The sequence below is a fragment of the Mesoplodon densirostris genome, chromosome 12 (genome assembly GCF_025265405.1).
Source record: "Mesoplodon densirostris isolate mMesDen1 chromosome 12, mMesDen1 primary haplotype, whole genome shotgun sequence".
NCBI lineage: Eukaryota > Metazoa > Chordata > Mammalia > Artiodactyla > Ziphiidae > Mesoplodon > Mesoplodon densirostris.
In genome coordinates, this window is record NC_082672.1 from 19,543,791 (window position 1) to 19,559,552 (window position 15,762).

A 15,762-nucleotide genomic window follows, 5' to 3' on the forward strand; every position below is an offset into this window, starting at 1 on the left:
TAAGAGATCTGTAGTGTCCAGTCTTGCATTTAGGTCTCTAATCCATTTTGAGTTTATTTTTGGCTATGGTGTTAGGGAGTGTTCTAATTTCATTCTTTTACATGTAGCTGTCCAGTTTTCCCAGCACCACTTATTGAAGAGACTGTCTTTTCTCCATTGTATATCCTTGCCTCATTTGTCATTTTAGTTGACCATAGGTGCATGGGTTTATCTCTGGGCTTTCTATCCTGTTCCACTGATCTATATTTCTGTTTTTGTGCCAGTACCATACTGTCTTAATTACTGTAGCTTTGTAGTATAGTCCGAAGTCAGGGTGCCTGATTCCTCCAGCTCCGTCTTTCTTTCTTAAGATTGCTTTGGCTATTCAGGGTCGTTTGTGTTTCCATACAAACTGTAAAATTTCTTGTTCTAGTTCTGTGAAAAATGCCATTGGTAATTTAATAGGGATTGCATTCAACCTGTAGATTGCTTTGGGTAGTAGGGTCATTTTCACAATATTGATTCTTCCAATCCAAGAACATGGTATATCTCTCCATCCGTTTGTATCATCTTTAATTGCTTTCATCAGTGTCTTATAGTTTTCTGCATTAAGTTCTTTTGTCTCCCTAGGTAGGTTTACTCCTAGGTATTTTATTCTTTATGTTTCAGTGGTAAATGGGAGTGCTTTCTTAATTTCTCTTTCAGATTTTTCATCATTAGTGTATAGGAATGCAAGAGATTTCTGTGCATTAATTTTGTATCCTGCAACTTTACCAAATACATTGATTAGCTCTAGTAGTTTTCTGGTGACATCTTTAGGATTCTCTATGTATAGTATCATGTCATGTGCAAACAATGACAGTTTTACTTCTTCTTTTCCAATTTTTATTCCTTTTATTTCTTTTTCTTCTCTGTTTGTCGCGGCTAGGACTTCCAAAGCTATGTTGAATAATAGTGGTGAGAGTGGAAAACCTTGTCTTGTTCCTGATCTTAGAGGAAATACTTTCAGTTTTTCACCATTGAGAATGCTGTTTGCTCTGGGTTTGTCATATATGGCCTTCATTATGTTGAAGTACGCTCCCTCCATCTCCACTTTCTGGAGACTTTTTATCAGAAATTGGTGTTGAATTTCGACAAAAGCTTTTTCTGCATCTATTGAGATGATCATATGGTTAGTATTCTTCGATTTGTTAATATGGTGTATCACATTGATTGATCTGCATATATTGAAGAATCCTTGCATCCCTGGGATAAATCCCACTTGATCATGGTGTATGATCCTTTTTATGTGTTTTTGTATTCTGTTGACTAGTATTTTGCTGAGGATTTTTGCATCTATATTCATCAGTGATATTGGCCTATAATTTTCTTTTTTTGTAGTATCTTTGTCTGGTTTTTGTATCAGGGTGATGGTGGCCTCATAGAATTAGTGTGGGAGTGTTTCTTCCTCTGCAGTTTTTTGGAAGAGTTTGAGAAGGATGGGTGTTAGCTCTTTGCTAAATATTTGATAGAATTCACCTGTGAAGCCATCTGGTCCTGGACTTTTTTTGTTGGAAGAGTTTTAATCACAGTTTCAATTTCATTACTTGTGATTGGTGTGTTCACATTTTCTACTTCTTCCTGGTTCAGTCTTGGAAGGTTATACCTTTCTAAGAATTTGTTCATTTCTTCCAGGTTGTCCATTTTATTGGCATAGCATTGATTGTAGTAGTCTCTTAGGATGCTTTGTATTTCTGTGGTGTCTGTTGTAACTTCTCCATTTTAATTTCTAAGTTTATTGATTTGAGTCCTCTCCCTCTTTTTCTTGATGGGTCTGGCTAATGGGTTATCAATTTTGTTTGTCTTCTCAAAGAACCAGCTTTTAATTTTATTGATCTTTGCTATTGTTTTCTTTGTTTCTATTTCATTTATTTCTGCTCTGATCTTTATGATTTTTTTCATTCTGCTAACCTTGGGTTTTGTTTGTTCTTTCTCTAGTTCTTTTAGGTGTAAGGTTAGATTGTTTGTTTGAGTTTTTCTTGTTTCTTGAGGTAGGCTTGTATAGCTACAAACTTCCCTCTTAGAATTGGTTTTGCTGCATCCCATAGGTTTTGGATTGTCATGTTTTCATTGTCATTTGTCTCTAGGTATTTTTTGATTTCCTCTTTTATTTCTTCAGTGATCTCTTGGTTATTTAGTAATGTATAGTTTAGCCTCCATGTGTTTGTGTTTTTTACATTCTTTTCCTTGTAATTGATTTCTAATCTCATAGTGTTGTGGTCAGAAAACATGATTGATATGATTTCATTTTTCTTAAATATACTGAGGCTCAATTTGTGACCCAAGATGTGATCTATCCTGGAGAATGTTCCGTGTGTATTTGAGTAGAAAGTGTAATCTGCTGTTTTTGGATGGAATGTCCTATAAATGTCAATTAAATCTATCTGGTCTATTGTGTCATTTAAAGCTTCTGTTTCCTTATTAATTTTCTTTTTGGATGATATGTCCATTGGTGTAAGTGAGGTGTTAAAGTCCCCCACTATTCTTGTGTTACTGTCAATTTCCTCTTTTATAGGTGTTAGCAGTTGCCTTATGTATTGAGGTGCTCCTCTCTTGGGTGCATATATCTTTATAATTGATATATCTTCTTCTTGGATTGATATCTTGAAAATTACATAGTGTCCTTCCTTGTCTCTTGTAACATTCTTTATTTTAAAGCCTATTTTATCTGATATGAGTATTGTTACTCTAGCTTTTTTTTTGATTTCCAACTGCATGGAATATCTTTTTCCATCCCTTAACTTTCAGTCTGTATGTGTCCCTAGGTCTGATGTGGGTCTCTTGTACACAGCAAATATATGGGTCTTGTTTTTGTATCCATTCAGCGAGCCTGTGTCTTTTGGTTGGAGCATTAATCCATTCACATTTAAGGTAATTATTGATATGTATGTTCCTATTACCATTTTCTTAATTGTTTTGGGTTTGTTTTTGTGGGTCCTTTTCTTCTCTTGTGTTTCTTACTTAAAGAAGTTCCTTTTGCAGTTTTTGTAGAGCTGGTTTGGTGGTGCTGAATTCTCTTTTGCTTGTCTGTAAAGCTTTTGATTTCTCCATTGAATCTGAATGAGCTCCTTGACAGGTTGAGTAATCTTGGTTGTAGGTTCTTCCCTTTCATCACTTTAAATATGTCATGCCACTCCCTTGTGGCTTTTAGAGTTTCTGCTGAGAAACCAGCTGTTAACCTTATGGGAGTTCCCTTGTATATTATTTGTCATTTTTCCCTTGCTGCTATCAATAATTTTTCTTTGTCTTTAAGTTTTGCCAATTTGATTACTATGTGTCCCAGCGAGTTTCTCCTTGGGTTTATCCTGTGTGGGACTGTCTGTGCTTCCTGGACTTGGGTGGCTATTTCCTTTCCCATGTTAGGGAAATTTTCAATTACAATCTCATCCAATATTTTCTCGGGTAATTTATCTCTCTCTTTTCCTTCTGGGACCCCTATAATGCGAATGATTTTGCGTTTAATCTTGTCCCAGAGGTCTCTTAGGCTGTTTTCATTTCTTTTCATTCTTTTTTCTTTATTCTGTTCTCTGGCAGTGAATTCCACCATTCTGCCTTCCAGGTCACTTATCCATTCCTCTGCTTCAGTTATTCTGCTGTTGATTCCTTCTAGTGTATTTTTCATTTCAGTTATTGTATTACTCATATCTGTTTGTTTGTTCTTTAATTCTTCTAGGTCTTTGTTAAACATTTCTTGCATCTTCTTGGTCTTTCCCTCCATTCTTTTTCCGAGGTCCTGGGTTATCTTCACTATCATTATTCTGAATTCTTTTTCTGGAAGTTTGCCTATCTCCACTTCGTTTAGTAGTTTTTCTGGGGTTTTATCTTGTTCCTTCATCTGGCACATAGCCCTCTGCCTTTTCATCTTGTCTGTCTTTCTGTGAATGTGGTGTTTGTTCCACAGGCTGCAGGATTATATACTTCTTGCTTCTGCTGTCTGCCCTCTGGTGGATAAGGCTAAGAGGCTTGTGCAAGTTTCCTAATGGGAGGGACTGGTGGTGGGTAGAGCTGGCTGTTGCTCTGGTGGGCAGAGCTCAGTAAAACTTTAATCCGATTGTCTGCTGATGGGTGGGGCTGGGTTCCCTTCTTGTTGGTTTTTTCGCCTGAGGCAACCCAACACTGGAGCTTACCTGGGCTCTTTTGTGGGGCTAATATTGGACTCTGAGAGGGCTCACACCAAGGAGTACTTCCAAGAACTTCTGCTGCCAGTGTCCTTGTCCTCACAGTGAGACACAGCCACCCCCACCCCACTCTGCAGGAAACCCTCCAACACTAGCAGGTAGGTCTGGTTCAGTCTCCTATGGGGTCACTGCTCCTTCCCCTGGGTCCTGATGTGCACACTACTTGGTGTGTGCCCTCCAAGAGTGGAGTCTCAGTTTTCCCCAGTCCTGTCGAAGTTCTGCAATCATATCCCACTAGCCTTCACAGTCTGATTCTCTAGGAATTCCTCCTCTTGTTGCTGGCCCCCCACGTTGGGAAGCCTGATGTGGGGCTCAGAACCTTCACTCCAGTGGGTGGACTTCTGTGGTATAAGTGTTCTCCAGTTTGTGAGTCACACACCCAGCAGTTATGGGATTTGATCTCATTGTGATTGCACCCTTCTTATCATCTCATTTTGGCTTCTCCTTTGTCTTTTGTTGTAGGGTATCTTTTTGGTGAGTTCCAGTGTCTTTCTGTTGATAACCACTCAGCAGTTAATTGTGACTCTGGTCTTCTCACAAGAGGGAGTGAGAGCACGTCCTTCTACTCCGCCATCTTGAACCAATCAATCTCACAATGATTAATTTTTTAGAAGTTAGTCTTTGATGTTTTAGTTAGTGCTTTTCCAACATCTCTCCAGTCCCTTGATATACTCAACTAATTAAGCAGTGATGTAGACTTTGCATGAAGTACTTTTTAATTAGCCACAGTGGTTCCAAAATTATTCAGCCTGAGCACAGGACCCTTAATATTCAAACTGACAATCCAGAGCAGGTAAACTCTTTATTTAAATAGTGACATCTGAAATTAAGCTCAATAAAGGTTTCTATGGAAACTAACTGCAATATCAAAACTTTGCAAAACACCAAAATGACCCAATTAGAAGAGGTAAAAATAAATGTCAGAAAGTGTAGCTATGAATAGTATGGAAAGGTTACTTCTATTTCTTTATATTAATTTTCATAAGTGTTTCTGCATATTCATTAGAAGACTACAGAATTCATTTGATATTCAAGAATATCAAGTAGATAAGAATGATACATGAAGTGAAATTTTATGTTGATCTGCAATAAAATTGAAGCCAATTCCCTACACAGATTAAGACTGAAGAGTAATTTTACATGAATGTATGCACACAGACATAAAATTCTCGGATTTTTGCAGCAGAAAAGATGAATAACTTTTATGAATTAGTTCCAAGTAGAGAAGTTAAATAAGCCTTCTGTCTTCCTTAGAACTAAGAACAAAGGGAAATATTTGCTGAACTTGACTCCAGAGTGAAATGCAAATAAAAACATGTTTATCAAATTTTATAATCAAATAAGAAGCTTTTAAAAATAGCTTTGAGAGTCAAGCATAATATAAGAACAATTCATGAGTGTGCCAATCTTTTTTTCCTGCTATGAATGTTAACCAAGTTTAGATTTTAACTTTGACATTTGCATATACTCTGACAAATGAAAACCCAAAAGTATTATTGTACATGGCTGAAGAATTCTAACTTTTGTTTTGAAAGCTCAGGTCTCAAGATATTTTCATGGAAATCCTTAAATAAAGACATCCAAACATGTTTAAAAAGTAATATTCTGAACTCTACTAATGAAACACAGTATCAAAGTGGCATATATAGTTGTATAATTAACAGGCATCTCAAACTTAACTCATCTGAAATTTAGCTCCTGATTTTTCTCTAACCTGGTTTTCCTGGAGTCTTCCTCATCTGAGTCAATGGCAACAACATCTTTTCAGTTGCTCAGACCAGAGTCATTTTTCACAATTCTATCAGCAAATCCCCTCAGCTCTCATTCAAAATATCCTCAGAATTCAATCGCCTCTCTCCATCTTACTTGCCAAAACCATGGCCCAATCCACCACACTCTCACCTACATTATTACAGCAACCTCCTAACTGCTCTGCTTCCTTCTTCTGACTTTCCCCCTTTTGTGAAAACTTAAAAACTGCAGCAAGAGTAATTCTGTTCAGAAAAAGTAAGGCTGATCCTGTCTCTACTGTATTCGAACTTCCCAGTGGCTTTCCATCTCACTCAGAACAAAGCCAAAGTTTTCACAAGGGACAGTTAAGTCCTGCAGGACCTGTTCCCCTGTGTGCCTCTCTGACTTATCACCTGTTATTCAACGTACTCACTGGCTTCAGGCAGCCTGATCTCCTTACTGTTCTCCCACTAAGCCGGGCATGCAGGTGCATCTTTTTATTTGCTATTCCTCTGCTTGGAATGCCCTTCCCAGGTGTTTGCATGGCTCACTCTCACATCTTTAATCAAATGTCTCCTTCTCAGTGAGGCTTTCTCTGGCCATTCTCTTTTAACATGCTCTTATGATCACTTAAATGAGAATATATTTTGCTTAATTTATTTTTGTTCTATTTATTTCCCTGCACTGAAATGTAAGGTTATTGAAACAGTTGTTTTCCTCTTTTGTTTTCTGCTGTATTTCCATCTCTTAGAATAAAGCCTTGCATATACTAGGTGCTCAATACATTTTGTTGAACGTTGAATCAGTGAAATATATTTCATTTAGAAAAATCATAGTCCTAACTTTTCCTTAAATAAAGTAAAACTCATTGACAACAACATAAATTAACTGATCAATACATTAGTAAGAAATGACTGAGGTTCCAGAGATCAGTGGTGTACAGGTTCTATGAGGGTTACAAGAACTCCCTATCTTCAAAGACCTTACAGTTTAAGAAAACAACATTCATTAGAAAACAATAAAAGACAATCTATTACTAAATTCTAAGTCCAAAGTAGTCAAGCACTGTGGTATTTAGGAGGTGAGTGTTCTAATTCCATTGCTGCCATTAACTAAATGAACCTAAGGAAATGTTGCCTCTTTATCCTCAAAGTCTTCATTTTGCAAATAAGGGGAATGCACTAGGTGGCTTATTGGTCCAATAGAATTCTTAACTTCTATTGGTCTATTATTTGAGAGAAGAGAGAAGTCAGTAGAGATATGTGACAGAGGTGGTTAGCTGTTCAACAACTCTTTTCCTCTTCTCCTAGCTCTTAGCCTCCCAAGAAGCCATACCAAAGAAGTTCTAAAAACCTTGATTGATTGAAAATAGATTCACACCAAGCAGTTTCCCAGTGAATTCTGCTGAATTTTATCAAGTTAGACACAAATCACTGCATTTAAATATTTTGGTATTTTAAATAATTTTCTAATATCAAAATGTGAATGTTATTAAAAGTAGAAATAGTTTTTGTCATTATTCTTACCCTGTCTTATAAAAACTCATTGTCTTCAGTTGTTATTTATCTATATCATGCGTATTATCTGTTTTGATTTGCCCAAAGAGACCACAAGTTTCTCTAGGTCAAGAGTCATGAATTATACACCTTTCTGTCCTTTTTTTTGTGGGGGGAGGGGATTGTATTCAGTGGTTTGTATGTGCTATGTGAATGAATGGGTTCTAGACATTTCTAAATAAAATCTTCTCAGTCTAGTTATAGGAAATATGTGTCACATCACTGTGCTACAATACAAATTTGGTCATGGATAGAGTATTTAATGCTCTGGTAGTTCCTGGTGGCAGGGAGAAGGGAGACATCCTGTGGAGTTCATCAAGCCCTGAAAGACCTTTAACAATATGCCACCCTTCTTTGGCATGCCTCTAGTGAGTAGTGCACGGGAAGTATCTGTCCCTTCTCGTCACTTGTGCCCATATACACCCACATTGGTGGTGGGCCCCTAGGTGACATCTTATCTTCTGCTGACTTTTATATCAAAGCAAGTCCTAAAGAAGAAAAAAGGATCAAACCAGTGCTGCTTACTTATATCTGTGGTTAGCATCTCCTAAACATGTGTGCAGTTCAATCTCTTCCCTCTGGCCTGAATACTAAATACCTGAATTCTCAGTTTCCTTTTCCTTTATTTATCTTTTCTTATAACTTGTCCCACCAGAGACCAAAGCAGTCTCCATGTTTCCAGAATATAGAAACATGAATCCTTGGAGCAATACATACTCCCTCCTCATTTTAGCTATTTTATAAATTAATTTGGCAATTTAGTTCTTGTATCTCCAGCCTTGGCACTTTCTATACTTACTGAACAAACTGGAAGAGATGACCAAAATCTGAGTTGTGATGCTGTAAACACGAGTTACCTGTGCAGATTCTTTTAAAGTTGGGATTTTCCAGAATGTGTCCTGGTAGGCGGCACTGGAATCGATGTTGCCAGAACTCAGGGAACCAGGGATTCCGTGTATTAGTGTCCAGCCTCAGTTTCAGGAAATAATCATCAAAGGACCTGACCTCTGGAGACTGCAGCTTTATCGTGATTCCCCCGTTGGCTTCCACCTCATAACCTTCAATGACTTCATCTCTGTCTGCCCAGCCATCACTAAAAAATGCAGGGATTGGGGTGGGGAGAAAGAAAGACAAAAGTCTCACAAATAGAGCTATGAGTTTTGCATGAATGAAGCAATTCAGCAAGATTTAAAGTCTATTTTAAGCCAACATTGCTATCCATCAATGACATTTTTTTATTTTTGTGGAGAACAGAAAATTATATAATCAAAAGGTCTTGTTTGTTTTTCACACTAGTGAAAGTGATGATGAAATGATGACAGTAACAATTACAAGAACTAACGTTTATTGAGCATTTACTAGTCACCAGATTCTGCACTACTCATTTTTACTGAGTCAGATGTTCAGCAAATAGCTGAGTCCTGGTGGATCCTGGATACAGATCCAGGCAGTCTGGCTCCCAAGCCCATTGCTCTTTACAACTAGACCACAAAGTCCATCGGTTGTTCTCCAAACCTGAAGAAAATAAAACCCAGGTACTCAGGACCTTCTCAATAAGAGCTAGGCAAGGTATCATGGTTGCAGTCAAGACCATTATACGAACTGCATTATATAGCATAGAAAATTGATTTAGCTTAGAAACATGACAATCACAGATTTTGTTCCTGGACATTGTTCAAATTTGCATCTCTTAGAAATGACCAGATGCTTTTTTTTTTCCTAATGTTATTTCAAAATAACAGCATTAAAAGAAAACAATCTGACTCCCCAAAATAAAAATAATCCTCCTGCTCACTAAATGGCAGTTCACTGACATTTCATTTGTAGGTTCAAATTTTTTAAGTTTGCTCATTTTCTAGAACATTCACATCTGCCACGAATGATATATCTCCAGTTTAATTCAAGTGTGTGTATGAGCTAGGCCCAACCTCGTGTGAGTGGCTATGATTCCTTCCCAAGAGGGGGTCAAAGAAAAATTGCACCAGACAGAGTTAAAGAGGCAAAGAAGACTTTATTCAAGACTATTTCAATAGGCCAAAGATACTGAACTAAATTCTGCTGAAACAAAACGTGGAAGTGTTAGGATAAGCTAGTGAGGAAGTGCTGGATGAAACTGAGTGGAGCTTGGTCAATGTGATTAAACCATCTGTGTTTGATAATTGCCATTTATCTAAATTAGGCTCCCACCTTCCCACAGAAACTGGGCGATAGGGGTCTGCTATCACTCTTTTTTTTTTTAATTAGTTTCTGCTTTATAACAAAGTGAATCAGTCATACATATACATCTGTTCCCACATCCCCTCCCTCATGCATCTCCCTCCCTCCCACCCTCCCCATCCCTCCCCTCCAGGCAGTCACAAAGCACCGAGCTGATCTCCCTGTGCTCTGCGGCTGCTTCCCACTATCTATCTACCCTACGTTTGGTAGTGTATATATGTCCATGCCTCTCTTTCGCTTTGTCACAGTTTACCCTTCCCCCTCCCCATATCCTCAAGTCCATTCTCAAGTAGGTCTGTGTCTTTATTCCCGTTTTGCCCCTAGGTTCTTCATGACATTTTTTTTACAATTCCATATATATGTGTTAGCATACGGTATTTGTCTTTCTCTTTCTGACTTACTTCACTCTGTATGACAGACTCTAGGTCTATCCACCTCATTACAAATAGCTCAGTTTCGTTTCTTTTTATGGCTGAGTAATATTCCATTGTATATATGTGCCACATCTTCTTTATCCATTCATCCGATGATGGACTCTTAACGATCATATTTTAAAGGGATGGCTCCCAGGCGCCTGAGAAAACAATTTCTCTGTTGTAAAACTAGCAAGAGGCTGGGAAAAAATTTACATTTCAAAGGGGCAGAGAAAGAATTGACACTGGAATGCCTTTAAAAGTAAAAAGCTGTGACAAAGTGAGAGAATGGCATGGTCATATATACACTACCAAACGTAAAATAGATAGCTAGTGGGAAGCAGCCGCATAGCACAGGGAGATCAGCTCGGTGCTTTGTGACCACCTAGAGGGGTGGGATAGGGAGGGTGGGAGGGAGGGAGATGCAAGAGGGAAGAGATATGGGAACATATGTATATATATAACTGATTCACTTTGTTATAAAGCAGAAACTAACACACCATTGTAAAGCAATTATAATCCAATAAAGACGTTAAAAAAAAGTAAATGCTCTAAGAAAAGGGAATTCTTGGGGCCCAAAGTAAGGAAGAAATTTGCCTAAATTCTAGTCAAGCTTTGGAGAACATTAAGAGTGCCTTGGTCAAGGAGTGGATATATTCCTCTACCCACAGAATAGGTAGAGGTAGCCCTGCATGTAGCCCTGCAGTTTCTGGAACACAACTTTTCAGTCTCTGCCAGAGAAAGTGTTTTATCACTTGCTTCTCACAGAGCAGAGAGCTGGGCCAAACATATATGACAGACCATAGCTCATTCCTCTCCTTGTTACCTGAGACCAATTTAGATAAATGTGTCCTCCACTTAGCTGAGCTAATTGGTATAATTTCATTCCAGAATCTTCCCAGTGAACCACATAGGAGCTACATTTTCAACAGATCAAATACAGAAGGTAAGTTGACTTAATATGATCCAGAACTAAAGGAATTTTGATGTAAATTGCAGTCTAACCAGCCAGACCAGAGAATATCTGTATGCTTCTTCTAAATCTGCTAGAATATAAATTTTAATAGTTTGCATGGATATTTCTTTTCTCTCTTTCCTCCCTTCTTTCCTCCATCCCTCCCTTCTTTCCTTCCTTCCTTCTGCATTTACCTAGCACCTACTATGTACCAGATGCTCTGCTATGCTCAGGATTCAGTTCAGAATGAGAAATATTATTCTCTTCCTCCTAGTGTTACAGACTTGTGGGAAAACAGACATTAAACAAGAATTTCAAACACTGTGGAGGTAAAGAAGGAGAAGTGACCAAAACTATGGGAAGGAGGAGCTTGAGTCTAACTTAGTCTTGTGTGTATGTACGTGAATGTGAGTGAAGAAAGGTGTGATTGGGAATGGTTTTCCTAAGAAGGTGATGTCTGAGCTGAGACTCAAAGGATGAGTAGTCATTAGTCAGGTCCAGACAGGAGGAGGGATTGGTAAAGAAAATTCCTGATAGATTATCTAACATATAGGAAAGAGCAAGGCTCATTCAAAGAATTTAGAGTGTCTGTTCATGGGAGCACAGAGAGGAGTTAGCAGGAGATGGGGATGTGGGCAAAATTCCACCCTAGGAACTCTTAGCCTAAGGACTACAGGAGATCCTCAAAGTGTTGTAAGGCTATTACTTAATGAGATCATTCAGGTCTGCCCTCTGGTGGTAAATGACCTGAGTATTTAGGGGGACAAGTCCTCTACTCACCATCACTGAACATGATGGCCAATCAAACTGATTAAAAGGAAAAAAAAGCCCACTCATTTATCTTTCTATATCCTCAGTCTGGTTAGAAAGGTTTGAACTAGTTTGTTTGGATTTATTCACATTTATATCACAACTACATCTATAGCAGTTTGAAGATGAGAGCTATAGTTCATGTCATGTTGAAAAGGAGGATAAAAATAAAACCAGTTAGGCTTTCAAGAAATTCTGCCTGGATACAAAATTAATGTACAGAAATCTCTGGCATTCCTGTAGACTAATGATGAAAAATCTGAAAGTGAAATCAAAAAAACACTCCCATTTACCATTGCAACAAAAAGAATAAAATATCTAGGAATAAACCTACCTAAGGAGACAAAAGACCTGTATGCAGAAAATTATAAGACACTGATGAAAGAAATTAAAGATGATACAAATAGATGGAGAGATATACCATGCTCCTGGATTGGAAGAATCAATATTGTGAAAATGACTCTACTACCCAAAGCAATCTACAGATTCAATGCAATCCCTATCAAACTACCACTGGCATTTTTCACAGAACTAGAACAAAAAATTTCAAAATTTGTTTGGAAAAACAAAAGACCCCGAATAGCCAAAGCAATCTTGAGAACGAAAAACGGAGCTGGAGGAATCAGGCTCCCTGACTTCAGACTATACTACAAAGCTACAATAATTAAGACAGTATGGTACTGGCATACAAACAGAAAGATAGATCAGTGGATCAGGATAGAAAGCCCAGAGATAAACCCACGCACATATGGCCAACTTATCTATGATAAAGGAGGCAGGAATGTACAGTGGAGAAAGGACAGCCTCTTCAATAAGTGGTGCTGGGAAAACTGGACAGGGACATGTAAAAGTTTGAGATTAGATCATTCCCTAACACCATACACAAAAATAAGCTCAAAATGGATTAAAGACTTAAATGTAAGGCCAGAAACTATCAAACTCTTAGAGGAAAACATAGGTAGAACACTCTATGACATAAATCACAGCAAGATCCTTTTGGACCCACCTCCTAGAGAAATGGAAATAAAAACAAAGATAAACACATGGGACCTAATGAAACTTAAAAGCTTTTGCACAGCAAAGGAAACCATAAACAAGACGAAAAGACAACCCTCAGAATGGGAGAAAATATTTGCAAATGAAGCAACTGACAAAGGATTAATCTCCAAAATTTATAAACAGCTCATGCAGCTCAATAGCAAAAAAACAAACAACCCAATCCAAAAATGGGCAGAAGACTTAAATAGGCATTTCTCCAAAGAAGATATACAGACTGCCAAAAAACACATGAAAGAATGCTCAACATCATTAATCATTAGAGAAATGTAAATCAAAACTACAATGAGATATCATCTCACACCAGTCAGAATGGCCATCATCAAGAAATCTAGAAACAATAAATGCTGGAGAGGGTGTGGAAAAAAGGGAACACTCTTGCACTGCTGGTGGGAATGTGAATTGGTACAGCCACTATGGAGAACAGTATGGAGGTTCCTTAAAAAACTACAAATAGAACTACCATATGACCCAGCAATCCCACTACTAGGCATATACCCTGAGAAAACCATAATTCAAAAAGAGACATGTACCAAAATGTTAATTGCAGCTCTATTCACAATAGCCCAGAGCTGGAAACAACCTAAGTGTCCATCATCGGATGAATGGATAAAGAAGATGTGGCACATATATACAATGGAATATTACTCAGCCATAAAAAGAAACGAAACTGAGCTATTTGTAATGAGGTGGATAGACCTAGAGTCTGTCGTACAGAGTGAAGTAAGTCAGAAAGAGAAAGACAAATACCGTATGCTAACACATATATATGGAATTGTAAAAAAAATGTCATGAAGAACCTAGGGGCAAAACGGGAATAAAGACACAGACCTACTTGAGAATGGACTTGAGGATATGGGGAGGGGGAAGGGTAAGCTGTGACAAAGCGAAAGAGAGGCATGGACATATATACACTACCAAACGTAAGGTAGATAGATAGTGGGAAGCAGCCGCAAAGCACAGGGAGATCAGCTCGGCGCTTTGTGACCGCCTGGAGGGGTGGGATGGGGAGGGTGGGAGGGAAGGAGATGCATGAGGGAAGGGATGTGGGAACAGATGTATATGTATGACTGATTCACTTTGTTATAAAGCAGAAACTAATAAAAAAAAGAAAAAAAAGAAATTCTGCCTATGAGTGTATATTTAAAATCAAGATGACATAACTTGAAGGAAATAATTGCTTTTTGATGTTGTTAGGCTTGGAGTGTGTTTCTCCCCAATGTTTAATATTATATGAGACTTTTATGTGCGCATATAGTCTGAACAAGAAACCCACAATTTTTAAAAGTGTATGAAATGTCTTCGCTAATGTTTATTTGCATTTTTAGAAAAATCATTAAGTTTATAAAAGCAAGTATCATGTGTCAGTGCTGGAAGCAGCGAAAGTGTGACTTCCTGCCCTTTTGCAACCAACACAGAGGAGCGCATCATAGGAGTAAACCCTTGTCTATGAATATAGACAACTTGAAGTCATATGGTTTAGTGGGGTGAAGCCCTAAATCCCCTTTGCCATTGCTCAAAGCCCTTCCACCCTCACCATAGATGACGCCCTTCTAGAAATTAGAGTTGGCGTTAGATCCAAGAGGTTATAAAATCAGGGACAACCGAGATGTGATAGAGAAAATATTCAACTAGGATTAGTCGGATTAGTCGGTGAATATATCTTGAAGTGTTAATTGCTAAAGTTTTGTATGAGATCTTAAATCTATCACAGGCGAGGTATAGGGAATGACAAATCAAAAGTCACAGAAAAACAATCATAAAGCAACTCCTGGTTTGTACATATTTTAATCATTTCTTCTATGTACCACTTGTCAAATGTATATATTTGAGGATTTTGAAAGATTTTCACTCTTTAGTTATAGTATTGGGATTTTTACAAGGATATTGTTTTGGTGAATTCTCTGTTAAGCACACGTGGGAATGGAGAGCCAGCAGCTCTCCTGATACCTGGTATAGGTCTTTTCTTTCCCTGTTGATGGTGGTAGTGTGGTGGTGGTAGTGGCGGTAGTGGTGTAGACTGTGCTCCAGCAGAGATGACCTGCAGGCATCTGCTCACCCCAAGTGTCTGGAGTGAATCCTGCTGTGCTGGGTGCTGATCAGCCTTAGGCAGGGCTGGACTCTTGTGAGGCACATTCACAGACTCTAGCAACTTCTGCTGCTCCATCTGTCTCCCAATTTTGAGTTCATTTTCTATCTGGGGTCTGGATATGAAACTGCATAATGTGAATAAATGGGGTGAACATTTAACAGGAAACTATGTCTTAAGTATTCCTCATAACTATACAAGACTCCTTATTTCCTAACCCCCTCAACATTTTTATACAACAATTCTTTCACAAGATTGTTCTTCACTTCCCACAAAAGCATTGTTCTAGTCTTATGAAATTTCACAATCCAAACTTACAATAATAAGATTTCTTCCACTCAATAAATTCTGATATTAACAACAAGGGAATATTATTTCTAATTTTACCTATTACAACTTGACAGGAGCTTCAGGAGTGTTATTTTGCATTATATCAGTTAAAATAATTTAATAAGCTAATTGATAGTAAAAAAAAGAAAAGCAATAGTATTCATTTAAAAAATTGTACAAAAACATTTTAGAAAATCCTATTTACATTCACTTAAAATAGTTACAGTCTAGAGAGTAAAGCAATTTGATTTGTGTAATGAATTCAAGTGATTGTGTATACCTGATAATAAAACTATAATTCTTTAAAAATAATCCAAAGTTTACCATATAACCAGGGACAGAAGAAAATCATAATAAAAACAATATTTACAAAAACATATGTAAACAAGCACAACATTACATAAATTAA

At 37.7% G+C, this 15,762-nt stretch overlaps 1 protein-coding gene across 3 annotated transcripts in view; it reads right to left on the bottom strand.

Annotated features, from left to right (window-relative positions):
- GRM1 (glutamate metabotropic receptor 1) overlaps positions 1 to 15,762 on the bottom strand; it is a 358,927-nt gene that overhangs the window by 107,348 nt on the left and 235,817 nt on the right. For all 3 annotated transcript variants that reach the window (XM_060114929.1, XM_060114927.1, XM_060114930.1), the window contains exon 3: positions 8,341 to 8,576. In XM_060114929.1, the coding sequence (XP_059970912.1) occupies positions 8,341 to 8,576 (236 nt within the window). The remainder of the gene's footprint in view (positions 1 to 8,340; positions 8,577 to 15,762) is intronic.